This window comes from Ylistrum balloti, unplaced genomic scaffold (assembly GCF_031769215.1).
Source record: "Ylistrum balloti isolate Yb309-2 unplaced genomic scaffold, AGI_CSIRO_Ybal_v1 Utg369668, whole genome shotgun sequence".
Taxonomy (NCBI): Eukaryota; Metazoa; Mollusca; class Bivalvia; order Pectinida; family Pectinidae; genus Ylistrum; species Ylistrum balloti.
The window spans coordinates 1,063,041-1,088,073 of NW_026781915.1; the positions used below are offsets into that span (position 1 = coordinate 1,063,041).

Consider the following 25,033-nt stretch of genomic DNA (forward strand, 5'->3'; position numbering starts at 1 on the left):
TTGATGCCTGACACAGCTGACTTGGGTATGGAGTTGATACCTGACACAGCTGACTGGGGTATGGAGTTGATGCCTGACACAGCTGACTGGGGTATGGAGTTGATGCCTGACACAGCTGACTGGGGTATGGAGTTGATGCCTGACACAGCTGACTGGGGTATGGGTTTGACACCTGACACAGCTGACTGGGGTATGGAGTTGATGCCTGACAAAGCTGACTGGGGTATGGAGTTGATGCCTGACACAGCTGACTTGGGTATGGAGTTGAAACCTGACACAGCTGACTGGGGTATGGAGTCTATGCCTGACACAGCTGACTGGGGTATGGAGTTGATGCCTGACACAGCTGACTGGGGTATGGGTTTGACACCTGACACAGCTGACTGGGGTATGGAGTTGATGCCTGACAAAGCTGACTGGGGTATGGAGTTGATGCCTGACACAGCTGACTTGGGTATGGAGTTGATACCTGACACAGCTGACTGGGGTATTGAGTTGATGCCTGACACAGCTGACTGTGGTATGGAGTTGACGCCCGACACAGATGACTGGGGTATGGAGTTGATGCCTGACACAGCTGACTGGGGTATGGAGTTGATGCCTGACACAGCTGACTGGGGTATGGAGTTGATGCCTGACACAGCTTAATGTGGTATGGAGTTGATGCCTGACACAGCTGACTGGGGTATGGAGTTGATGCCTGACACAGCTGACTGGGGTATGGAGTTGATGCCTGACACAGCTGACTGGGGTATGGAGTTGATGCCTGACACAGCTGACTGGGGTATGGAGTTGATGCCTGACACAGCTGACTGGGGTATGGAGTTGATGCCTGACACAGCTGACTGGGGTATGGAGTTGATGCCTGACACAGCTGACTGGGGTATGGAGTTGATGCCTGACACAGCTGACTGGGGTATGGAGTTGATGCCTGACACAGCTGACTGGGGTATGGAGTTGATGCCTGACACAGCTGACTGGGGTATGGAGTTGATGCCTGACACAGCTGACTGGGGTATGGAGTTGACGCCCGACACAGATGACTGGGGTATGGAGTTGATGCCTGACACAGCTGACTGGGGTATGGAGTTGATGCCTGACACAGCTGACTGGGGTATGGAGTTGATGCCTAACACAGCTGATTGAGGTGAGGAGTTGATGCCCGACACAGCTGACTGGGATATGGAGTTGATGCCTGACACAGCTGACTGGGGTATGGAGGTGATGCCTGACACAGCTGACTGGGGTATGGAGTTGATGCCTGACACAGCTGACTGGGGTATGGAGTTGATGCCTGACACAGCTGACTGGGGTATGGAGTTGATGCCTGACACAGCTGACTGGGGTATGGAGTTGATGCCTGACACAGCTGACTGGGGTATGGAGTTGATGCCTGACACAGCTGACTGGGGTATGGAGTTGATGCCTGACACAGCTGACTGGGGTATGGAGTTGATGCCTGACACAGCTGACTGGGGTATGGAGTTGATGCCTGACACAGCTGACTGGGGTATTGAGTTGTTGCCTGAAACAGCTGACTGGGGTATGGAGTTGATGCCTGACACAGCTGACTGGGGTATGGAGTTGATGCCTAACACAGCTGATTGAGGTGAGGAGTTGATGCCCGACACAGCTGACTGGGATATGGAGTTGATGCCTAATACAGGTGACTGGATTATGGAGTTGATGCCTGACACAGATGACTGGGGTATGGAGTTGATGCCTGACACGGCTGACTGAGGTATGGAGTTGATGCCTGACACGGCTGACTGAGGTATGGAGTTGATGTCTGATATAGCTGACTGGGTTATGGAGTTGATGCCTGACACAGCTATCTGGGGTGTGGAGTTGATACCTGACACAGCTGACTTGGGTATGGAGTTGATGCCTGACACAGCTGACTGGGGTGTGGAGTTGATGCCTGACACAGCTGACTGGGGTATGGAGGTGATGCCTGACACAGCTGACTGGGGTATGGAGTTGATGCCTGACACAGCTGACTGGGGTATGGAGTTGATGCCTGACACAGCTGACTGGGGTATGGAGTTGATGCCTGACACAGCTGACTGGGGTATGGAGTTGATGCCTGACACAGCTGACTGGGGTATGGAGTTGATGCCTGACACAGCTGACTGGGGTATGGAGTTGATGCCTGACACAGCTGACTGGGGTATGGAGTTGATGCCTGACACAGCTGACTGGGGTATGGAGTTGATGCCTGACACAGCTGACTGGGGTATGGAGTTGATGCCTGACATAGCTGGAGGAGAGCTTTAAATCCAAAATAGTGTTGTAATGTCTACTGCATCAGCTTAGCTAATGGTTTAATACTTGAGACAGCAGACATATAGGATATGTTGAGACCATTTAGAAGAAAACAAGTGTCATTAGCTGAAGACATTTGTTTCTTGAGTAAAAAAAACACTAGATTATTGTTCTCTGAAATAATATGGTGGGGTAATGAAGCTATTCATGTCTACCGGTATGTGTAGGTCTTGATAATAATCAGAAAGATAAAGAGTTAGTGTTCATTTCAGTCCTATCTGTCTTAACACAGCTGTTCATGTAGATTATAATCCCATGGAGATTGTAATTAATTTTTTTAATAGAGTTTCTTACTCCCTTTGAGATTTTTGCATTTCAATGTTTATTTATTAACTTTCCAGGTTAACAGATAATTGAAGTATGTTTACCGAGTTTTGTTGAAATTAAACATTGTGATCTTCTCTCTAAACATTTGAGAAAATATCATGAACACATGATAATAGCATCTTGTAACAAAGTTAGGGGGTTTATTGGAATCAGGTTGTATGAGATGGCCCTATAGACAACAGTACTATTTTTCTTTATTATTTTTATAATTTTCTTAATTCAGAATAATCACTAGAAGACAAAACCTCCTTAATTTTTTTACCCAGTAAGTAAATACAACATTGTAATTTAAGCGGTGTATAAGTAACATATATTCTAAATTAACATTAAAACACATAAATTACAACACACAGGTGTTGTTAAAAAAAAGTACAACTTAGTTCAATCATTAATTGATATATAAATTACATTGATGATATAATCCTAAGCTGTTCCAAGCTAATACAATATAGCTTGTTAATTACTGGTCCAGAGGCTGAAGCCAACACCTGTAAACAAAAGAATTTCTATCAGTCTCTAGTGTGCTACAAAGATAAGCTAACAACATTCCAGACTTCACAATCTTGTTTTTGGTTGGAGTTTAAATAGTTTTTTCACATCTTACATCTTTGTTATTGTCTAGCAGAAATAGTTGCAAATAACTCACAAACAACGCCTATTGACTGAATTGGAGAAGACTAGTACCACTGTAGGTCTGTGCACAGTCGTAAAGTGTACAATAAAAAAACGGTTTCAGGGCAGGAATGCTAGAGATGTGGACATTTGAAAGCTTCATTTACACTTCTGAAGTATTTGGAGGAGAATCCTGATTTTGGAGTTGTAGGAACTAATGGTTATTAAATGAACACAAATGTCAATTTTTTTGTTGATATCGTAATCCATCAACAACAGGTGCATTATTTGTCTAGTACAAGCGTACTCTTTGTTTGTATGGAAATCCACTAAGTTTTGAAGTCAGGGGTTGAGTTTGGTTTTGAATTTTTTAACTACATTATTAAATATTAACTTCTTCAAACAATCTGTTTATGATACTTTAAGTAAATATTTGGTTGCAGGAAAGATAATTTCTCCATCCTTTTAAGTTATTATATCCAATTCTCGTTAATTTTGATGACAATGAGAAATGATATGATCCTGATAACTTATACAGTTGATAATGATGCTGAGGACTTTGACACTGTTCAGGATGATTTTACCAAACGGATGACCTTGACAAACATTGATCATGCTGACTTGAAGGATGTATGAAACTCATATTTGACCAGAAATAGAACTGGACTGTAAACAAATTATATAACTTAATATCATATTGACTTCTGCATTTTGATAGACTTTTTACCATTACTTGTACCCCCCCCCCCACCCGCCCAATCCGCCACCCCTCCCCCTCTTTCCCAGCAGTGGAGCACTTAATATGATGTTCTATGGAATTTTTCCTCTGGACTACATTAACCCCACCCCATTTGAGCTAAAATTTTGGTTGGAATGTTAAGGAAAGGCAGTCAAAAAAAGTGTTGTAAATTTTCAACATGGCAGCCAAGGAGGATATTTTGTAATATGATTGTGCAATCATGGTTTTCCTGTGTGACACCCATTTCAAACTTCTTCTCAAGTTTCTCCAATGGGATTAAGCTACAGCTCTGATATGATGTGTGTTGATGATAATGACAAAGTTGACATTTTTGACACCTGTTTAAGATGAGGAGTTTGATATAGTGATATTTGATGTTTTGTTACCATGGTGATCAACTACTTTGTTTATTTGTTTGACATTTTAATGTTGACGTTTTGTATTTTCTTAGTTATTGAAACTGAAAACAGATATGTGTATATTGTAAAAGGCTTTACTCTCTGAGGGTGGCCTTACCAGTAAGTGGCTCCAAGAATGTTCTAGGGTAGTGATGTATTACTTAAGTCCTTGTCATAACTTGTGAATGTATTGTCATAGTAACCTTAGTACAGCAGTATGAAATAGGATTATATTGACTGTAAAACACACCGATCTACCACCGATACACAGAAATTTTCGTGGTTTTTACATTGTTTAGTAAGTCAGGTTTAAATAGAAAAGTTGTTATCACAGCGAATTTGTTGATTTGTTTCAAGATAACTACAGAAATGTAATGAATTTTACAAAAACATCATAAAAGTAAGCACCAGTAGAACTGCATTTTACCAACATGGTAGATAAGTTATAAACTGTGGTATTTCACCCCCTCCCACCCATCCGCCTACCTTGTAAACTTATATTTGTTTACTGCCAACATTGGTTATACATAACTGGGAGAGATTTACCCAGGGGTGACTTAGGTTAAAGTTTTATTTTTGAAATACTTGAAATATATTTTTAATTCTCTTTTTTTTCAGATCAAACTTGTAAACATTCGATCAGATGAAATTGTTGATGGCAACCCAAAACTGACGCTTGGTCTCATCTGGACCATCATCCTTCATTTCCAGGTAGGTCACCACAGCAACATGCTCCCCGACAGCAGCATTCCAGCATTGGATCTGTACTTCTTATTTCTCTGTCAGGCAGAATATTCCTGTCAGATGAAGTTCTGGTGCTGTATGTTACACTTTCTGCGTGAGCTTAAAAAAAAAGAATTGCTGATAGATGAATATTTATTTACAACAAATACTTTCTTGCAAAGAAAATATTGAAATATCAACATGTATGGTTAAGGTGAAGAAGTGTAAATCACAGAAACAGATAAACCAATCAACTGTAGCTTCTAATGTTTCCCTTATCAGACATGTCTCCATCATTACAGGACATGATGAATTTGGTGTGTATTTGTTGTTATGGGGTTGATAGAACTTCATTGCTGACAGAATTCTAGGAAAATTTTGTGTCATTAAACCCAAGATCTGTAGGATAAATTTCAACGTTACTGCCACAAAGTGACGGCAACAGAGCGACCTACAGCAGTTGAAATTCATCTTCAGTTAATTTTCAACCAATCAAAACAGGGCTGACATTTGCTGCATGTTTTTGCTGTTTTTTGCTGTCAGTGTACAGCATTTAAACATTACATTGAAAGATGCAGGTAGAGTAGAAGTGATAAGAGTTCGATAATATCTCTGGTTGAATGTTGATTTACTTGTTATAACATGGATTAAAAACATATGTTCTGACAAACTTTAAATCAGATTGAAAGATGAAATGATGTTGAAACTTGTTAGTAACTGAAAAGAAATAAATTACTGTTTTAATGGCTGAAAAAAATTAAAGATGAAACTGGATCAGCTTGCTGTGAAAAGAACGGAACAGGTGATTTCTCGTTCCTTACACTATCTGTGTACTGGAAGTCTATAGAGTATTTATTGTGTCGTATTACAATGTTTACATAATGGAACACTATAAAGCATTTCTCTTCCTTACAATATCTAAATAATGAAACACTATAAAGTATTTCTCATTTCTTACAATGTCTGTCAGGTCAGGTTTGATGCAGAAGGTTCACAACATATCTTTGTACTGTCCAGTTAGTTGCACATAAATGCTAATTGAAACTGATTTCAATAGAAAGGTTGTCAGTCTACTTATCTCCCTTTATAAGGAAACATATCTCTTCTTTGGCACCCAATATCTAACCCTTTGCTTGTCTTCATATATCTATCAAAGTTTAATGAAATAAACATCTTGATAACTCACTTTGGTCTCCAATCTATGTCTAAATGGTCTAGTCACATTGTGAAAAATGGGGAAAAAATTATAGATATGTTATCGTCATGGTGATAGTGAAGCATGCAGTTACCATGAGCCATTGAGTCATCAGTTTTTGTGTTCCTCTGCTGCAAATGGAGAAAACATGTGCACATTAAAAGGAAGACGTCTTGAATGGAGATAAGATATTGGTATGAAAAAAATTATATTTGCTTATCTTTGATCGGTTAGTCAGCACGTTTTTTAAGTATGGAGTAGCTTGTGAATTACTGCAATGTTGTGTGTTCATAATCTTAGGAGATAAAAGGTTGGTGAGAATATAGAGACATCTATCAACAATACAGGGAAAAACCCATTAAACACTGACAGTATTTGTTCTTGTAGGCTGTAGAATAAATTAAAACTTTGAAACATTTGTTAACATTTGCTCTGTGTTAACCTCATTTGTTTCCAATGTTTGTCAGAAAATGTGAAAATGGAGACAATTTGAGGATAAAAAAACCCCACCTTAGTGCTAATGTAAATCAGTTTTGAACAGTTTGCTTATGTTTTCAAGAAATGCAAGGCAGAAAATAACAGATTTAACACTCCAAAGATTCCAGGATACGATTTAGCAGCGTCAGTATTATCAGATATTATGTTATACATATCTGCTGTAAAGACAGTAATTTTTGTGTGGATTTATTTTCGTTGCTTTTAACAGGTAATCTTAATTACTGAACTCATATGTCCATGAACTGTTAAAATTTGTGTTTTACAAATCTATTGAGCTATGTTTATTTACGAAAATCTGTTGTCCACGAAACCATAATGTTTTAAAGAAGCAAGAAAATTTGTTTTTGTATAACTGTTAATTGTGAAAAAAAAGTCTTGGAATCCAAATATGAATATTGTACATTGATTTGAAATAGTAGATGTTACTGTTTTTACATTTTTGATATTTGTAAGGTTTTGATCTTCTCAGAAATATACTACAATCATGTTCAAGTTGTTTTACTGTAAATCCATCAAAATGAACTCTAGAATCCATCAAATTTGTTCCCTATTAATTTACAAGTTTCTGTCATCAAATGTTCTTTGTCTGGTGTAACAGCATCCTTTTATTTTAAAAGTTTGTTGATTTGGCATGATTTCATCTCCGACTTTTGTAGTTAATGGATAAAGTTGTTTGTTTCAGGCAAAGTGTATTTTATTATTACTGGGATATACAAATCAGAAAAATAGGCTAGCAAAACAGAATTTACTTATAAACAAAAAAAAAAATGTTTCGTCCTGTTGGTAGAACATTTCTGTAATTAGCTAGATCACAGTTAAGTAGATGATAGAGCACATTCATTGTTAAATCAAGTTACTTATATATTTCTCGCTACAAAAATATCAGCAGAATTTCATATGTTATGATTTAACTGCACTTGAATTAGGCGGTAATTGTTTTAATTTCTTTGTGATTGAGAACATTTCTGTAACTCTAAAGACTCTTTCATGTAAGATTAAATCTTTGTTGTTTTTGTAGATTATGAGTCATAAAAATATCTTGTGATATCATGGGATGAAAATGTCTCCAGCAGTTTTCTCTTTCGTTTGCATTGCTTGTAACAATTAGCTGTAAGCTGCTATGAAAATTGTTATCAAAATTGTAATTACATACCAGGAGGGTGGGGGGAAGTAGTATATCCCCAGATGTGTGTTTAGCTACATGTTCTGGTTTTTGTAAGAGTTGGATTTATTTTACAGATCTGTATTCCAAAGTTTCTCTGAGATATATAAAACCTATACACAGCTGTAATTACATGTTAGATAATGCTTAGATTTAGGGGCACACAATTAGGGGAATGCATTGGATTGTACATAAAATGATTTTATCAGGGCAGCTTGGAACAAATTCTTTCTGATCGAGTTTTCTTTGTTTTCACAGGAAGTCATTAGTGAATAAGTAGATATAAAGTTTTTTTTTCAGATTGAGTGAAAAGCATATGAAATGTTTAGTGTTGAAAAATTAAATATTTGCTTAATTTTCCTGAGAAAAGTTACAAATAATTGTAATTTGAAACATACTTCTGTTTTTTTATCCTGCTGTGGTATAACTGACTGTGATATATGTACAATTCACTTATTCTCAAGGAAGCCATTTTATTAATTAAAGTGAGGCCAGCATACCTGTATATGTAATTATTACTGATCTGATGACTTTCAATGTTTAAGAAGAACTGTGAGTGTACTGCAGTTCTATTTAACTTGCACACATAAAAAACGGCTTAAAAAACTGAAAAGAAAGTTTTTCAGAACTGTTTAGTTAAGTATCTTATATACAATGGTGGTGACCCTTGGTACAATTGTGGTTACCATAGATACAAATGTGGTTACCATAGATACAATTGTGGTTACCTTAGATACAATTGTGGTTACCATAGATACAATTGTGGTTACCTTAGATACAATTGTGGTTACCATAGATACAATTGTGGTTACCTTAGATACAATTGTGGTTACCATAGATACAATTATGGTTAACTTAGATACCATTTTGGTTACCTTAGATACCATTATGGTTACCTTAAATACAATTATGGTCACCTTAGATACCATTATGGTTACCTTAAATACAATTATGGTCACCTTAGATACCATTATGGTTACCTTAGATTCAAATGTAGTGAGCTTAGATACAAGTGTAGTTACCTTAGATACCCATGCTCCACATTTAGATGCGGACATACTATGTGAGATTACACAGGTTATTTTTGGTAGGGTTAGTTTTGTCTCTTCTTCAATATTTTATCTGGAGATCAAACTGCAGTTGTAGAGGTTTTTCCATGTCTATGTTGTGCCTTGATTCCGGGGTTCTGATAAAAGTGCAGACCCCAGGAGGAGGGACTGAATCACCAAGCACATGTGCATGCTGTAATTTGAGTGAAATCAGGCATGCAAACTCCCCTTCCTCCTCCCAAAAATAGGTACTCAAACCCTTCTTCCTCCTTGCCGACCAGGGCAACCCCAAGATTGATTGGGAGATGGGTCAAACATGAGGGGCCATGTCAGGAACCCAAATCATTGGGAGAATGATGTTAAACCTGTATCAGAAAAAGGTTGTGTAGGTTAGATGAAGGTTTACAACACTGAAGTCTGAAGCAATACCAAACCTTTACAACATTCCATCAGAGCTCTTGTGAATTACTTGGTTCTTGTCTTTGATGAAATGTGAATGCTCAAGAAATTGTAGATATAAAGTGGTTGGTGATAATTTGATAACTAAGTAATTATCTATAGCAATTGTAGGCAGACGTTGTAGAATAAAGTTATATTGATGTAGAATGAAGGGACCTTAATCTAGCAGAATAGAGTTTATATTGATATGAAATAAAGGGCTGGTCTTTTGGTTTGTGCAGAAGGAAAATCATTATATAGAATACTTTTACAAAAAATTGAAGTTTGGAGAAACTTTACTCTGGGAAAGATTTGATATTGTCCTTGACTTGTTGCCTACATTTTAGATTACAATCTCTACCACCAGTATCAGGAATATCACAATGTATTGAATTATTTTAGATGGTCTGTGTTTTACCTGTAGATGTTACGTAATCCTTGTCTACTGATAGTCTGTACAGTATAAATAATGAAGATGTTAAATATGACATTTCAGCAGCTGCAGTTAGAATGATTGAGTTAGTCAACCATCCATGATAGAAACAGCATGGAGTGCTAGTGTCTTTACTTAGCTTATTATCTACACAGAGAAAAACAAATTTGTCTTGATTTTCCATCAACTAATCAAAATCTAAGAAGAGAAAAAGCTCTGTCTGAAATCTGTTAAACCATTAATCAATCCCTGCAGATGGCCAAGACTTCATAAAAAGTCAATTGTTATACCAAACTTAGTGCCTGGAGAAAATATAAACTGTTTATCATTAGGACTGTTAGAAAATTAAACGGGGATTATCAGTAGTGCTGTTTAAAAATTCTGCTTTATTTATCAATAGGACTGTTAGAACAATAAATGGTTTTTATTAATAGGACCATTTACAGCTGTATTAGATAAAATATGATCTATGTGTAGAGTTACTAGCAGTAGAATAAAACATTTTCACTCTGCAGACTGCCTTTCTTATTTTCGGTTTGAATTTATTTGTTACAGATAGCAAGTCTTCTATTTCACTAAATTTTCATGAAATTAACCTACAGTGATGCTACAGAAGGACCAGCTAGTCAGGGTGGACCTATTGAAAGACATAGAAATAGTATTGGTTTGATATGCTACTGAACAGTGGTAAATATGGGTGGGCTTATTAACATGCATGGGTTTATTGACATGCATGGGCTTATTAGTAGATAAATGGTGTTTTCCATTCTTACAAACAATGCCTCTTGTGTGAGGTTAATACCAGTGACGTTGTCCGGTACAGATGTCAATCCTTATTTGATCCTGATAAATGTCGACTATACAGAGATTTGATAATGAATTGTTTTCTTCTGGGATTAAATCAACATCACCATTGCCATAAATATAACATTTTTGACCAATTATGACAGTCTGTAGTGTCATTTATAAAGCATTTGTTCAAGGTTCAATATCTCTCAATAAAGTACTAATGGAGAGTGCAGTGTTTGAGTGTTAAAAGAGACAGGCTTTGTGGTTGGTAGAGATATGCTTGTTCATTATTTTTACATAACTTAACTTAATGTGCCGAGGGAAAGAGACTTTCTCGGCATGAAGTTATGACTCAACATGCTATAAAATTACATAACTACTGATGTATATTTCATCTCTAACCACAAATGAAATATTAATAGAACATAGGTGGTAATCAGACTTTCTTACGTTGGCAGATCTTAGTCATTAGGTTACCAGATACAACAACAGACAATATCTATAGACTTCAACAATGTAACAGTATCAATAAATCCAAAACATTTTACAAAAACAGAAAAATATGAAGTCTTTATTTGGAAAATCATCCTGAAACTAGTTATCAAGAAATCTTCAAATGAAAGAAATGACAGAATTATTTTCATTTTTATTTAGAATAGTGCAAGTTTTGTAAAAGTTCCAAAAAATTTATATGAATTTAATCATGACTTATTAATGTGGAATGTCAGACTTTTTTACTTTCTTTTGATGGAGATTGGAAAAAATGTGAGGTATTTTTATATCTGTACATACAGATTTATAATGCTAACTATGAGTTATAGTAGTTTTTAAACATCTTAATGATGTAAATTTTATCATGTTTATATTATAACATCTGTATTTGATAGCTGAGTAGTGCTGTAGCTATCTATACTGATGTTATCAACTTTCAAAACTCCAGTTTACTTAATGACTTTTCATGTAATGATGTATTTTTCTCAAATATCATTTTGGAGGCTTCTTTGAAATGGTGCAGAAACAAATTTGATGTAACAGCAAATCTGACTGTCTAAATAATATATCTATTATTGTCAAGCTTAACATCTTAATTAACAAAATGCAGGGGATATTTTGAATGGGACAGCCCCAGGTAGACTGGAGGGCTATGTTGTGAGTGGGACAGTCCCTTAGAGACTGGAGGGCTATGTTGTGAGTGGGACAGCCCCAGGTAGACTGGAGGGCTATGTTGTGAGTGGGACAGCCCCAGGTAGACTGGAGGGCTATGTTGTGAGTGGGACAGCCCCAGGTAGACTGGAGGGCTATGTTGTGAGTGGGACAGCCCCAGGTAGACTGGAGGGCTATGTTGTAAGTGGGACAGTCCCTTAGAGACTGGAGGGCTATGTTGTGAGTGGGACAGTCCCTTAGAGACTGGAGGGCTATGATGGGTGAGGGACAGTCCTTGAAAGACTGGACGGCTATTTTGGGTGAGGGACAGTCCCTGATAGACTGGATGGCTATGTTGGGTGAGGGACAGTCCCTGATAGACTGGATGACTATGTTGGGTGAGGGACAGACCCTGATAGACTGTAGGACTGTGTTGTGGGTGTTGAGCAGTCCCAGATAGACTGGGGGGACGTTTTGGTTGTGGGAAACCAAAGAACTTGGCATTGGCAGGACTCTTAATGTCTGAACCATATTGAGAATGTCTTGGAAATTACAAGAATAAGGTTGAATTTGTGATGTCTACTAATATAGTATGAAATTCTAGCATACTATGTATAGTTAATCTATTCCTATATCCCCTTAAATCAGGGATTGTAGTGTTTGAGCACCACACTTTAGTGTATGGTTCCACTAGGTGAGGTGTGATGGGCACCACACTTTAGTGTATGGTTCCACTAGGTGAGGTGTGATGGGCACCACACTTTAGTGTATGGTTCCACTAGGTGAGGTGTGATGGGCACCACACTTTAGTGTATGATTCTACTTGGTGAGGTGTATTGGGTACCATACTTTAGTGTATGGTTCCACTGGGTGTGATGGGCACCAAATCTTTAGTGTATGGTTCCACTAGGTGAGGTGTGATGGGCACCATACTTTAGTGTATGGTTCCACTAGGTGAGGTGTATAGAGCACCACACTTTAGTGTATAGTTCCTCTAGGTGAGGTGTGATGGGCACCACACTTTAGTGTATGGTTCCACTAGGTGAGGTGTGATGGGCACCACACTTTAGTGTATGGTTCCACTAGGTGAGGTGTGATAGACACCACACTTTAGTGTATGGTTCCACTAGGTGAGGTGTGATGGGCACCACACTATAGTGTATGGTTCCACTGGGTGAGGTGTGATGGGCACCACACTTTAGTGTATGGTTCCACTAGGTGAGGTGTGATAGACACCACAATTTAGGGTATGGTTCCACTAGTTGAGATGTATTGGGCACCAAAACTTCAGTGTATGGTTCCACTAGGTAATGTGTGATGGGCACCACACTTTAGTGTATGGTTCCACTAGGTGAGGTGTGATGGGCACCACACTTTAGTGTATGGTTTCACTAGGTGAGGTGTGATAGACACCACACTTTAGTGTATGGTTCCACTAGGTGAGGTGTGATGGGCACCACACTTTAGTGTATGGTTTCACTAGGTGAGGTGTGATGGGCACCACACTTTAGTGTATGGTTCCACTAGGTGAGGTGTGATAGACACCACACTTTAGTGTATGGTTCCACTAGGTGAGATGTGATGGGCACCACACTTTAGTGTATGGTTCCACTAGGTGAGGTGTGATGGGCACCACACTTTAGTGTATGGTTCCACTAGGTGATGTGTATTATTTCTTGTTTGTTTGTAATAAAACATAATACTTCGGTGGTTTTATTGCATAGAGAGTTTGCCAAGATCACAATCATCTTGTCACTCAGTCAGGGTGGGGTAGTGTGTTGACAAGATCTGTAGCTTTCAGGCTTCCCTTAGCTCAATAAAAAATGTGAGGAGGAGGAGGAGAGAACATCAAGAGATGGAGCTACAGCAGGGAACATTGATAGGAGTCTTTAAGGAGGATCAATGTCATGTTACCAATAACCAGAAGGGGCCAAGAAGAGTCTGTCGTCTGGGTTCCTGGGATTCTTGAGAGGTGTGGCTCTGTGTTTGCAGAAGTGAAATTTGTGTTTGTAAGACTCACTATCGGTATATAACATAAAAATTTTGTCTCCCATAATAGATAAATAAATAGATTTAGGCAGTGATTCTGAATCTCAATAATACATTATTATAACTAACTGTATGTAATCATACAGACCCTATTTTTACTGGAGGGAAATGTCAGTTATTATATGATACTATAACTAGCTGTATGTAATCTATTTCTACTGAAGGGAAATGTAAGTAACTTAAACGGTTATTATGATACCATTAACATTTATTACTGTGTGATTGTTTATTGCTCAATGCCAGTAGTTAATATCCCCATCTCTCACCAGGTGGCAGGGTTCGCCCATGATTGGACTAACATGTAAACATTGCCTAAATACTTCTCATCCCAGACTTATATTAAAGGAGGTAGTGATGTTGAAAGGGTTAGTCTTCAGTTCACCAAGTTTATCCCCTTTAGCCAAGATGTATGTAGATGTTACAAATCCTCAGACCTTCTAAACCGTGCAAATTATCCCTGCAATATTTCTAATGTTTTGATAAGATTATTACCATAGATGTAAGACGGAACTCTGGGTAAATTTTCCTTTTACACTGATACTCATCTTGAGTTCAAATGTTGGCAAACAACTGTATCTTGATGTACTGAAAGGAATTATGTTTGTATTTATCAAAGTAATATTTGTTTGTAAAATCCGTTTTTGTATGAGCAGTTATAATGTTACAATGTTTTGAACATGTGAATTGCAGGCATCATATACGTAATTACTGATGTTGGTCAAAACAATTTTTAAAAAAATCAAAATAAATAAAAATAAAGAAGATCGGCCAGGGATCTTCAGATATCCCTTTACATTAGGTGATGGTGTCAGTGAGGGCTTGTATAGATGTACAGTTCTCTTGACTTTCACCAGATTGGCTGCCCCTATCAGTGCTTACTGGTTACTGAACAGACGAGTAGGAAGTGAGGCATGATGCATGCGACTGCTGGGCTGATACCGGTAACAGAAATTGTTATTGGCATGAAGGATACACATACAGGCAGACAGAGGGGGTATCTCACTGTAGACCCCCCTCATCACTATCAGTCCTCACTCTCCATCAACTCTCTCTCTAATGTGATCTGGCTCTGGGCAGGAGTGCTGCTCTCTCTATCACTCACCAGATATGTGTTACAACCAAAGTGGATTTATTTCATATCTCCTAACATGTTTTGTGATGTATCATACGACCTTTTAACCGTGTGAGAGTGTAGGGTCATTTCATACAGGCATGATTACCACAGAAAAAAGTACATTATTTACAGTAAATCATCTTTATCATAATAATAATATTTAAGAAACAGTATTTTTTTATGACAATCACTGGAGTGTGTCCTGTGTGTAGTCTATGACAATCACTGGAGTGTGTCCTGTGTGTAGTCTATGACAATCACTGGAGTGTGTCTTGTGTATAGTCTATGACAATCACTGGATCGTGTCCTGTGTGTAGTCTATGACAATCACTAAAGTGTGTCCTGTGCGGAGTCTTTAGGATAAGTTGTATGATGATGATATATGTTGTATTGTGAGGAATTCTTGTTGCCATTGTTCCATTTCTTTATTACCTTGGGATATTTCCTGATTCTAATGGAGAAGAAACGATTCCCATTTAAACTTGGCTTTGGCCAGAAAAAAGTGAAATCACCTTTAAAGAAGCAGGTAAGAAGTTACTACAGTACTCTTATAGTAAATGTACTATGTTGTAGTACGTGAACGATGGTAAATGTACTACGTTGTAGTACGTGAACAATGGTAAATGTACTATGTTGTAGTACGTGAACGATGGTAAATGTACTACTTTGTAATACGTGAACAATGGTAAATGTACTACTTTGTAATACGTGAACAATGATAAATGTACTACTTTGTAGTATGTGAACGATGGTAAATGTACTACGTTGTAGTACGTGAACAATGGTAAATGTAGTACGTGAACGATGGTAAATGTACTACTTTGTAGTACGTGAACAATGGTAAATGTACTACTTTGTAGTACGTGAACAATGGTAAATGTACTACTTTGTAGTACGTGAACGATGGTAAATGTACTACGTTGTAGTACGTGAACAATGGTAAATGTACTACTTTGTAGTATGTGACACTACTTTGTAGTACGTGAGCAATGGTAAATGTACTACATTGTAGTATGTGAATGATGGTAAATGTACAACTTTGTAGTATGTGACACTACTTTGTAGTACGTGAGCAATGGTAAATGTAGTACGTGAACGATGGTAAATGTACTACTTTGTAGTACGTGAACAATGGTAAATGTAGTACGTGAACGATGGTAAATGTACTACTTTGTAGTACGTGAACGATGGTAAATGTACTACTTTGTAGTACGTGAACAATGGTAAATGTACTACTTTGTAGTACGTGAACAATTGTAATTGTACTAAGTTGTAGTATGTGAACGAGGGTAAATGTACTACTTTGTAGTATGTGACACTACTTTGTAGTACGTGAGCAATGGTAAATGTACTACATTGTAGTATGTGAATGATGGTAAATGTACAACTTTGTAGTACGTGAACGATGGTAAATGTACTACGTTGTAGTACGTGAACGATGGTAAATGTACTACTTTGTAGTACGTGAACAATTGTAATTGTACTAAGTTGTAGTATGTGAACGAGGGTAAATGTACTACTTTGTAGTATGTGAATAACAATAACCATTGTATTACAGTAATCTTGTCAATTCATTTCTTTATATTAAAGAAAATGATATTTTTCTACTTTTTATATTACAAACTATTCTTTTAGACAGACAGTATAAACAAATCTGTAGGTGAATAGTTTTGGAGTGTATTTTGTTTTGATTGTCTGGGCGATTCAGACATATTGTGTTTATTGTACTACTTGGTCCTTACTTTCATCTTACATGTAGCTCCCCTAGACATACGCAGCAGATCTTAATATTGGATTACTTTAATTGCCAATTTGTCAGAACATTGGAAAGTTTGGAGCTCATTAAACTTGATCCGACACATGTTTCTGGTTTGTTTAATCACTGGCTCCCTCAAACATGCTCTGATACCTGCCTGTGGAGGAAAGTGTTGAGATTCAACTAGAGCTGACATGTTTGAAGCGCCAAGTTGTTTAAGTGGGGACTTAGGAACATGTTTTTCAAGTACATGACAGCATCATGGTGTCAGTGGTAAGCACAGTGTAAATGAGCCGTGATGTGGTTATATGGCAGATTCTTCACTGAAATCTCATCAAAACTCAGGTTACTGATAGTGTTTGTAAATTTCAAACATTCAGTAAAACTTCAGTATGATGGCCTTCTTTTCAATGGCAATCTTGTTGACCCCACCTTCACCTTTATGTAAATTCTTGTATATGCCAAACCTCATTGTAGTACACACTTTTTACTGGAAAGATGACAGCAATTATTGAACTAGGTTTTACTGTAGTCACATGGAAAGTTTGGAAGTTGAATGTTTCTATAGATTGACAGCAACTCAAGAAAATTTCACTGTGGACTACACAGATGTATTGTCATCATGATATAGAGGTCACAATACAATCTATACTTTGTGATATGCCAAATCTGCTCAGTTATTCTGCAAAATTTTGTCAAAATGTCAAATCATCTTTATATATATATTTTCCTGTCTATTTTAAATGTAGCTGTCATATTATACAAACTGCTCTGGTTTTATCTGTTTCTAAGCCTCTTCCCTTTTTTGATCAATGTAAATTCAAATCAATTCTATAATTTGGATTTGAAAACTTGGAAGTAAGTTGATAATTCTTTTTTTTTTATTTCATCTTCTTGATGGTCTACTATTGGTAATCACTCTTAGTGTCCCAAAACTCTTGATATAAAGAGGAAAAATCAAGCACTCAGCTGACCATGAAAACAAAGCACTTACAGTTGATTTGAATGATGAAAACCAGTTTGTATCTTCCCCCTGTGACAGAGTAAAATGATATAACAATAGATTTATCAGACAATATGTCCATATAAGGTTATACTTACTTAATCTTAATGCAAGTTGGTGGCTGTGAATACAGTGTTAGTGCCAGTGAATACAGCTGGGAAGAGATTAGGTAAACAAAGGTTTATTATTGCCTTCATTGCTATATTCTTTGACCTCCTTCCTATCTTATTTAATTACCATTTTTTGGCTTGTCTTCAGCAATTTCTATATGTTTTCATATATATCATGTACAGTAGTACATAGTTGTCAGCTGGCGACCTTTCGGTATATCTGAATTGGCTTTTTGTGTATATGTAAGTCTTCCAAATTACTGTCAATTTTTTCCCTCTCCAACAACCTATCTGTTGATCTTGTGTTACCTTTGCAATGCATTTTTTGCTTGTTAGATGAAGAAATAATCTTTTATGCAGGAATTAAGTCCTGAAGTAATCTTGATGTTGTATCAGCTTGCAGAAATATTATTGTGTTGAAAATAATACCAATGTTTCTCAGGGTAGAGTTTGAAGATTTCAAATCTTTGTTAATGTGTTACAATAAAATTTGGATGCTTTTCAAGCTTTTGATTGACCAAGATTACATCATATTCAGGAAGCAAGAGTAAAAAAGATTTTTCTTGGCACAGACATAATATAAATTGGTCCAGATGCAAGAAATTACACAGAAATATACTACTGATGTGAAATGAGGGGATCCCAGTCGCAGATTAGTGTAGGTATGTGTGGGGTATGGTGTAACAGATGCATTGTCGGCATAGTAACCAATACCAGGCTATCTACATCCCATAATATTACATCTGGAATAAACAAAGCATTGTTAGACGTTTTTTGAATATTGTGAATTTTATTTCAACACAACTGAAATGAAGCAGAAATTTGATTTAAGAGTATACAAGCTTAAAGATACACAAGGAAATAGAAAAACAAGACCTAGTAGGCAGTGATTTCAAAACCTTTTATTGGATGTCTCCTTCCCAGTTTGTCTCAATCTGTCTAATTAGTCACTAATTGATCTCACATGAGGAGGGCACCAGAATGTACCTAAACAAGAAGCAGTCACTGGAACCAAGTTCCAGATTAAAGAGATAAAAATGACAGAATCAATATTTAGGGGTTTTACCTTGGTGTACCACGCTGGTGTAATGTGTGTTACACAAGCAGTTTTATGACATTATTTCCATTTTCTTTTTGGATATAATTTACTTTAAAGAAAACATTTAAAATTTCATTAAATTGTTTTCCTGGCTTTTATGCCGTCTTTGAAATTATTACTTACGTCAATGAAATTTGAGAATATGTAAAACTGCTGTTGACAGAATCTTGTTTAAAAACAAGGCTAAGAATCGTACAACAGATGACTGAAAAAGGATGTTTGTCTGTAACAGTTTAGCTACATGTGTTCCTGTCATCTACTTGGCCTGTGTCAGAGACGTGATTTTGTTAAATATGTGCTTGTCGTCTGTCGAGTTTTTGTCAGAGGCATTTTCACCATTCCTGATGAGATAGACCCTTTTTTCGGTCTATCATTTACCAGTCTTGTGTCTGTCGCAAATTGGGATTGATGCCTCGTCAGGTCGGGTTTGATCTTATCTTCATGGCGGAAGAAAAAACATCACAATCTATATGTTCCTGATCCTTACAAAGTCTGCAGGGACAGGTTTTTCATGGAGTTGGTGCTGTAACTTAAGAGCTTTCTTCTCACTTTCCCCTTCTGAGTTTTTAGAGGATTTTATTGTTGTGTCACAGTTTATCATGGTAATATTGTTACGTATCATAAACTTAACCATAGTTAGGGATCATATGTTTAACCCTTGTTGGATAGTTAGGTATAATGAACAACCCTTGTTCGATATCATAAACTTAACCATGGTTAGGGATCATATGTTTAACCCTTGTTAGGTAGTTAGGTATAATAAACAACCTTTGCTCGATATCATTAACTTAACCATAGTTAGGGATCATATGTTTAACCCTTGTTAGGTAGTTAGGTATAATAAACAACCTTTGCTCGATATCATTAACTTAACCATAGTTAGGGATGTTTAACCCTTGTTAGGTAGTTAGGTATAATAAACAACCTTTGCTCGATATCATTAACTTCACCATAGTTAGGGATCATATGTTTAACCCTTGTTAGGTAGTTAGGTATAATAAACAACCTTTGCTCGATATCATTAACTTAACCATAGTTAGGGATCATATGTTTAACCCTTGTTAGGTAGTTAGGTATAATAAACAACCTTTGCTCGATATCATTAACTTAACCATAGTTAGGGATCATAGTTAGGGATCATATGTTTAACCCTTGTTAGGTAGTTAGGTATAATAAACAACCTTTGCTCGATATCATTAACTTAACCATAGTTAGGGATCATATGTTTAACCCTTGTTAGGTAGTTAGGTATAATAAACAACCTTTGCTCGATATCATTAACTTAACCATAGTTAGGGATCATATGTTTAACCCTTGTTAGGTAGTTAGGTATAATAAACAACCTTTGCTCGATATCATTAACTTCACCATAGTTAGGGATCATATGTTTAACCCTTGTTAGGTAGTTAGGTATAATAAACAACCCTTGTTCAGTAACATAGAGTTAACCATGGTTAGGTATCTTAAACTTAACCCTGCTTTGTTATCGTAAATTCAACATGGTTAGTTATCATAAACATAACATGGTTCGGTATCTCAAACTTTACTGTTACATTTCATTATCATCAGCCATTCATGTTAATGTTGTTTTTATATTTCCATGTTATTCTTTTCTGAGTCATATGTGCTTAGAGGATAATCAATTCCACCTGTCTTTTATGTGAATGTGTATTCACAGGTATTTTTTCTGTATGAAACTTTGTCCATGTTGTAGTTTTTACTGGTGTATGTAACCCAGAACAGGGGTTATAACATTATTTTTTGGCATCTCTTCTTGTTTGTAGACTTGGAGAAAGTGATAATTCATCTTCAGAGAGATCTGACATGCATTTAATTTCAAGGCCTATTGCCAAAGCAGCATGTTGTTATGTTGGTGGGCTGAGACCTTGTATATCAGTGGTCAAACATACTGTACATAGTGTAAGATTCTGACAGAAACCTTTGGTCTAAAGTCAGTACATACAATGCAATGTTTGAAGTGATTTAAAAAGAATGTTGTTGTGTCAGGCCTCCATGCTTGTGATACAAAGCTCTTATGCATGAAATTAGAGCTTAAACCATGACGATTGAAAATATTCATCAGTGCCAAATTGTTTTTTCTACTGACTTTGTTTCAAATTCTTCCAAATCCTTCAAAATCCTTGGAAAAATGTTGAATTTGAGATGCTAATAGAAAGAAAACAATTTAGCATGAGTATGTTGTTACCTAGAAACATGTTCCAATGATAGCTGAGTTTTATTTAGCGTGAACATGAAGTTACCTAGAAACATGTTCTAATGATAGCTGACATTTTGTCAGCTGTGAAGGTTTACAGAGTTGGACATCATGTTATACAATACATTGATTAATGAAACAGAGGAAAAAACTGAGCCGGAAGTAGTCAAACTAATCCAGTAATGTATTGACAGATAGAGCAACAGTAAGTGTTTCATTGTTTAGGTTTCTGTGTAGTCATGGTCTAATTACATTCGTGAGAGATGGCTCGGGCTTGTCCTCAAAGTGTAAAGAATACCCGCCTCTCAACAATTCTTACCAGGTGGCCATCTTTGTTGTTACTGGGCAGACATCTTTTAAACATCCTGTCGGTGTAGGATTTCCGACTTCACATGTGACAACATTTAGATGTGCTTTGATTTGAACCCTGTCCAAGGGAAGTTTGGAAGAGGTTTTGATTAAGTCTGATGTGTGTATAAATGTGTTGAGTGTTTGTGATTGTTTCTGCATATGTTTCCTGTTTAAACTATTGGATGTGTCAGCACATAGGAAACTCATTTTCACCAACTCCTCTCCATTAGATTAATTCTTATTTAGTATCAATTAATCATTGCTAAATGGTGACCTGTAATACTAGAAAGTTAGGTTGTTATACAAGTTGCATATTGTAGCAATCAGAATTTTATTGTTATAATCAAATGTAATAAATCAATAATAAAAACAGAAATAAATTTTTGTTTAGCTGGCTGTTATTCCATGCTTGTAAAATTTGATGGTAAAAACAGCATAGTGTCGCTTGCTATTCATTTTTGAACGCATCTTCCTATGAAAGATTAACAAATTGTTTAATGGTTTTTGTGATGTTGACTGCCATAACGGAGAGGATGATTAATCAGGTGCCATTGTCAGACTTATCTACTGATACATCCAGGTCCTGGTAATGTTTGTACAGATGGTGCTTGAACTACCATTCCTCAGTATCATTTATGAATCAGAGGTAGAATTCGCAGAGGTTAGTAGAATGCCTGGGATATTTTCATCAGTATAGTGACCTTGACATTGATGTATTACTGAGTGACATGCATTCACAGTGAAATGGATGTCAGCTTTGAGAAACAAAGGGAGGATGTCCACATCTGTTTTAGCTGCTGTGGAGTTACAAGACCACAACCAAAAAATTACATGACCTTGTATAAACACATGGTAACATTCATCAGTGTCAGGCTTTTGTTTACATTCTCTGGCAGCAGAATTGCAATGGGTTTTTGAGGTGGAGGTCACTTTGTTTAATATCTACATTGACAAATTTTCATCCAAGAATCAGTAGTTGAAGTGGGATCGGGAGTGTAGGCTCGGGAGTGTAGAAATAGAGGTACTATGTTACTTTAGTCTGTGTGTCACAGTTCTAGGGATAACATGGTTTGTTTATATGTTATTTAGTCTGTGTGTCACAGTTCTAGGGATAACTTATTTTGTTTATATGTTACTTTAGTCTGTGTGTCACAGTTTTAGATATAACTTGGTTTGCCCTGTTAATATGTTACCTTTGTCTGCATGTCACAGTTCTAAAGATAAATCAGTTTGCCCCATTCATGTCTTGCCCCTTTTATCTCAAAATTGTTTCTTGGTCCAGGAATATGGATTTCTACATTTCTAAATTTAAACGCAGGTAAATGTGTCTTTGGTCAGATTATTTGAAGATATGTTTCAGTGCTGATTAAGAACATTGAAGGAAATCCTACTGGCAGTGTAGTGACCTGTATGTATTTTCAACATTTCCTATTCTTGTAAAGAGAATGCAGGCAAATTTCACAAATCTGAGGCCAAAAATTGTAACAGGAGTTTCTTGGAGTGGAGCATGCTGGGATTGGATTTAAGGTTGTGATTATTAAAGGTCGAGGTCACGAGACAGATATACAAATAAATAAGTTGTAAAACGTGTAGAATTTTCTCATTTTGGATTAAGGAAATGAATAATTCTATAGGCTATGAGATGAAAAGGTTTACTGCAACATGGCAAGAATACCATGACATGCGATCTAATTCGTCCATGTCTCTCTGATGTTTCCTTGTAGAGATGTTTTTCTTAAATGTATAACATAAGATGCTACTTTTTCATTTTTTTTTTTTTTTGATTTTTTGACAACAACCAAGAATTTCTCATTTCTTTGTGAAACCGACTGAAGTTGTTCTTTATCTCGTTTCTTGGGAGACAAACGGAGTAGGCTGGGAAATTCCTTTGACCTGTATAGCTCTTGTCTTAAATTAGGCAAGAGGGGGAAATATCTTGTTTCAAAATAATTCTTGTGTAAAGGTCAACCTTGTTGACCTCAGTAATCAGATGTAAGGTGGGAGGCTGCATAGCAAGGTTGGTTGTACTGGGTTAAAAAAAAACATAATTAGGAACATTTTCAGTCAAAACAGTTGTGATGCTTAGAGTTGTTTCTGACTTTGTGAAGGTCATGGTTAATCAGATGGTCACAGGGAGACGTCGTATACATGATAAGTTGTATTGAAGCATTTATTTGTGAATGAAGATGAATCCCTGTACCATCTGCTGTTGGGAACGTCTCAGTATTGTCATGTACTGTTCTCATTGGGGTGAAGGATGAATCTAGATCAAATCGGATAAATTTACACCACAAAAATACTTACTATTTAGCCAAGACATTTAACTTAGAATGTGTGATGTAATTATTCTGTTAAAGTGCACTTCATTCTTGCTGTTTTTCATGTTCTTGAGTACACAAAATGCAGCCATAGCCATCTTCGTTTGTTTTGGTATATTAGCACCCCAGTATTGTGTGTTTTGTCATGCCTCATCCCTCAGTCTGTTCTGGTTAACAGTTTTTTGGGGAGATAACCATCTGTGGTACACAAACTGAGAGTTAGAAAAGATGGAGGTAGACTTACTGACCCAGCTGACGGGCTACAACCAAGCATAACATTGATACGAATGTACTGTGTCTGCTCATCAAAAAGTTTGTAGATAGAAACTGCTGAATGTTTAGTCAGGTCAAAGGTGAACAGAGCTCTTCAATATTTATTGTTAAAATTCTGTAATAAATCTTACACTGGCAGTCATAATTTTGATAAATAAGATCCCCCCTCCCCATGAGATCTTGACAAATTGGCAAATAAGAGAACATGACTTTTTTCTCTGGAATGCTTGTTATATGGTACTAGTATTTGATATCAGATAAAGAGTATTAAGGATCAATATTAAGGCAGTATTCAAGTGTTAAGGGTCTGCTTTACCAAAATGTTTGGCCTATGTCCAGTATAGGTTGGGTTACGTTGGTTGTAGGGACTAATCTGTGGGATACGCAGTGTAGAAATGATATGTTTTTCTACACCAGCTGTTTTTTTACAACATCGACATTTTCTGCTTGTTTGAAATTCTTTGTTTGTTTTTGTATTCTGCCACTTGCCTATCTCCTTGTTAGTTCACCCACCACAGACACTGAAATATCTGAAGTGAAAGGTTTTCAACAGGTTTTATGGCGGTGCACAAAATTCGTGCAAGAATGAAGACAAGTTGATATACTTTCACAGTCTTTTAATGGTATCAGAGTCACATAGCAACATATGTACTGGAAAATAAGATAGAAATTTACGCCAATATAGAAATTTACTCCAATATTTTATGAGCAAGAAGTCTTCAACACTTAATCATTTGATGTTCAAAGAAACTAGATAGAATTGTGTCTTTTTATAGATTTAAACAAGTGCTTTTGACAATTTTGAGTCATTTAGGGTCAACACAGTTGACCTGATATTGACAAACATAAGGAAGTATAAATGAGAAAGTGTCGGAGAATATGCCCTGTCAACACAGATGTGTGTAATGCATTAC

The 25,033-nt window shown here is 36.7% G+C and overlaps 2 protein-coding genes across 2 annotated transcripts in view; one reads left to right on the forward strand and one right to left on the reverse strand.

Moving 5' to 3' along the window:
* The window catches only part of LOC132560386 (microtubule-actin cross-linking factor 1, isoforms 1/2/3/4/5-like), a 187,727-nt gene that overhangs the window by 46,458 nt on the left and 116,236 nt on the right, over positions 1-25,033 (forward strand). Inside the window, exon 6 of the mRNA XM_060225057.1 lies at positions 5,020-5,112. Coding sequence (XP_060081040.1) covers positions 5,020-5,112 — 93 coding nt within the window. The remainder of the gene's footprint in view (positions 1-5,019; positions 5,113-25,033) is intronic.
* LOC132560457 (nascent polypeptide-associated complex subunit alpha, muscle-specific form-like) lies at positions 645-2,258 on the reverse strand. Its single transcript, XM_060225122.1, has one exon. The coding sequence runs from the start codon at positions 2,256-2,258 to the stop codon at positions 645-647; it is 1,614 nt and encodes a 537-aa protein (XP_060081105.1).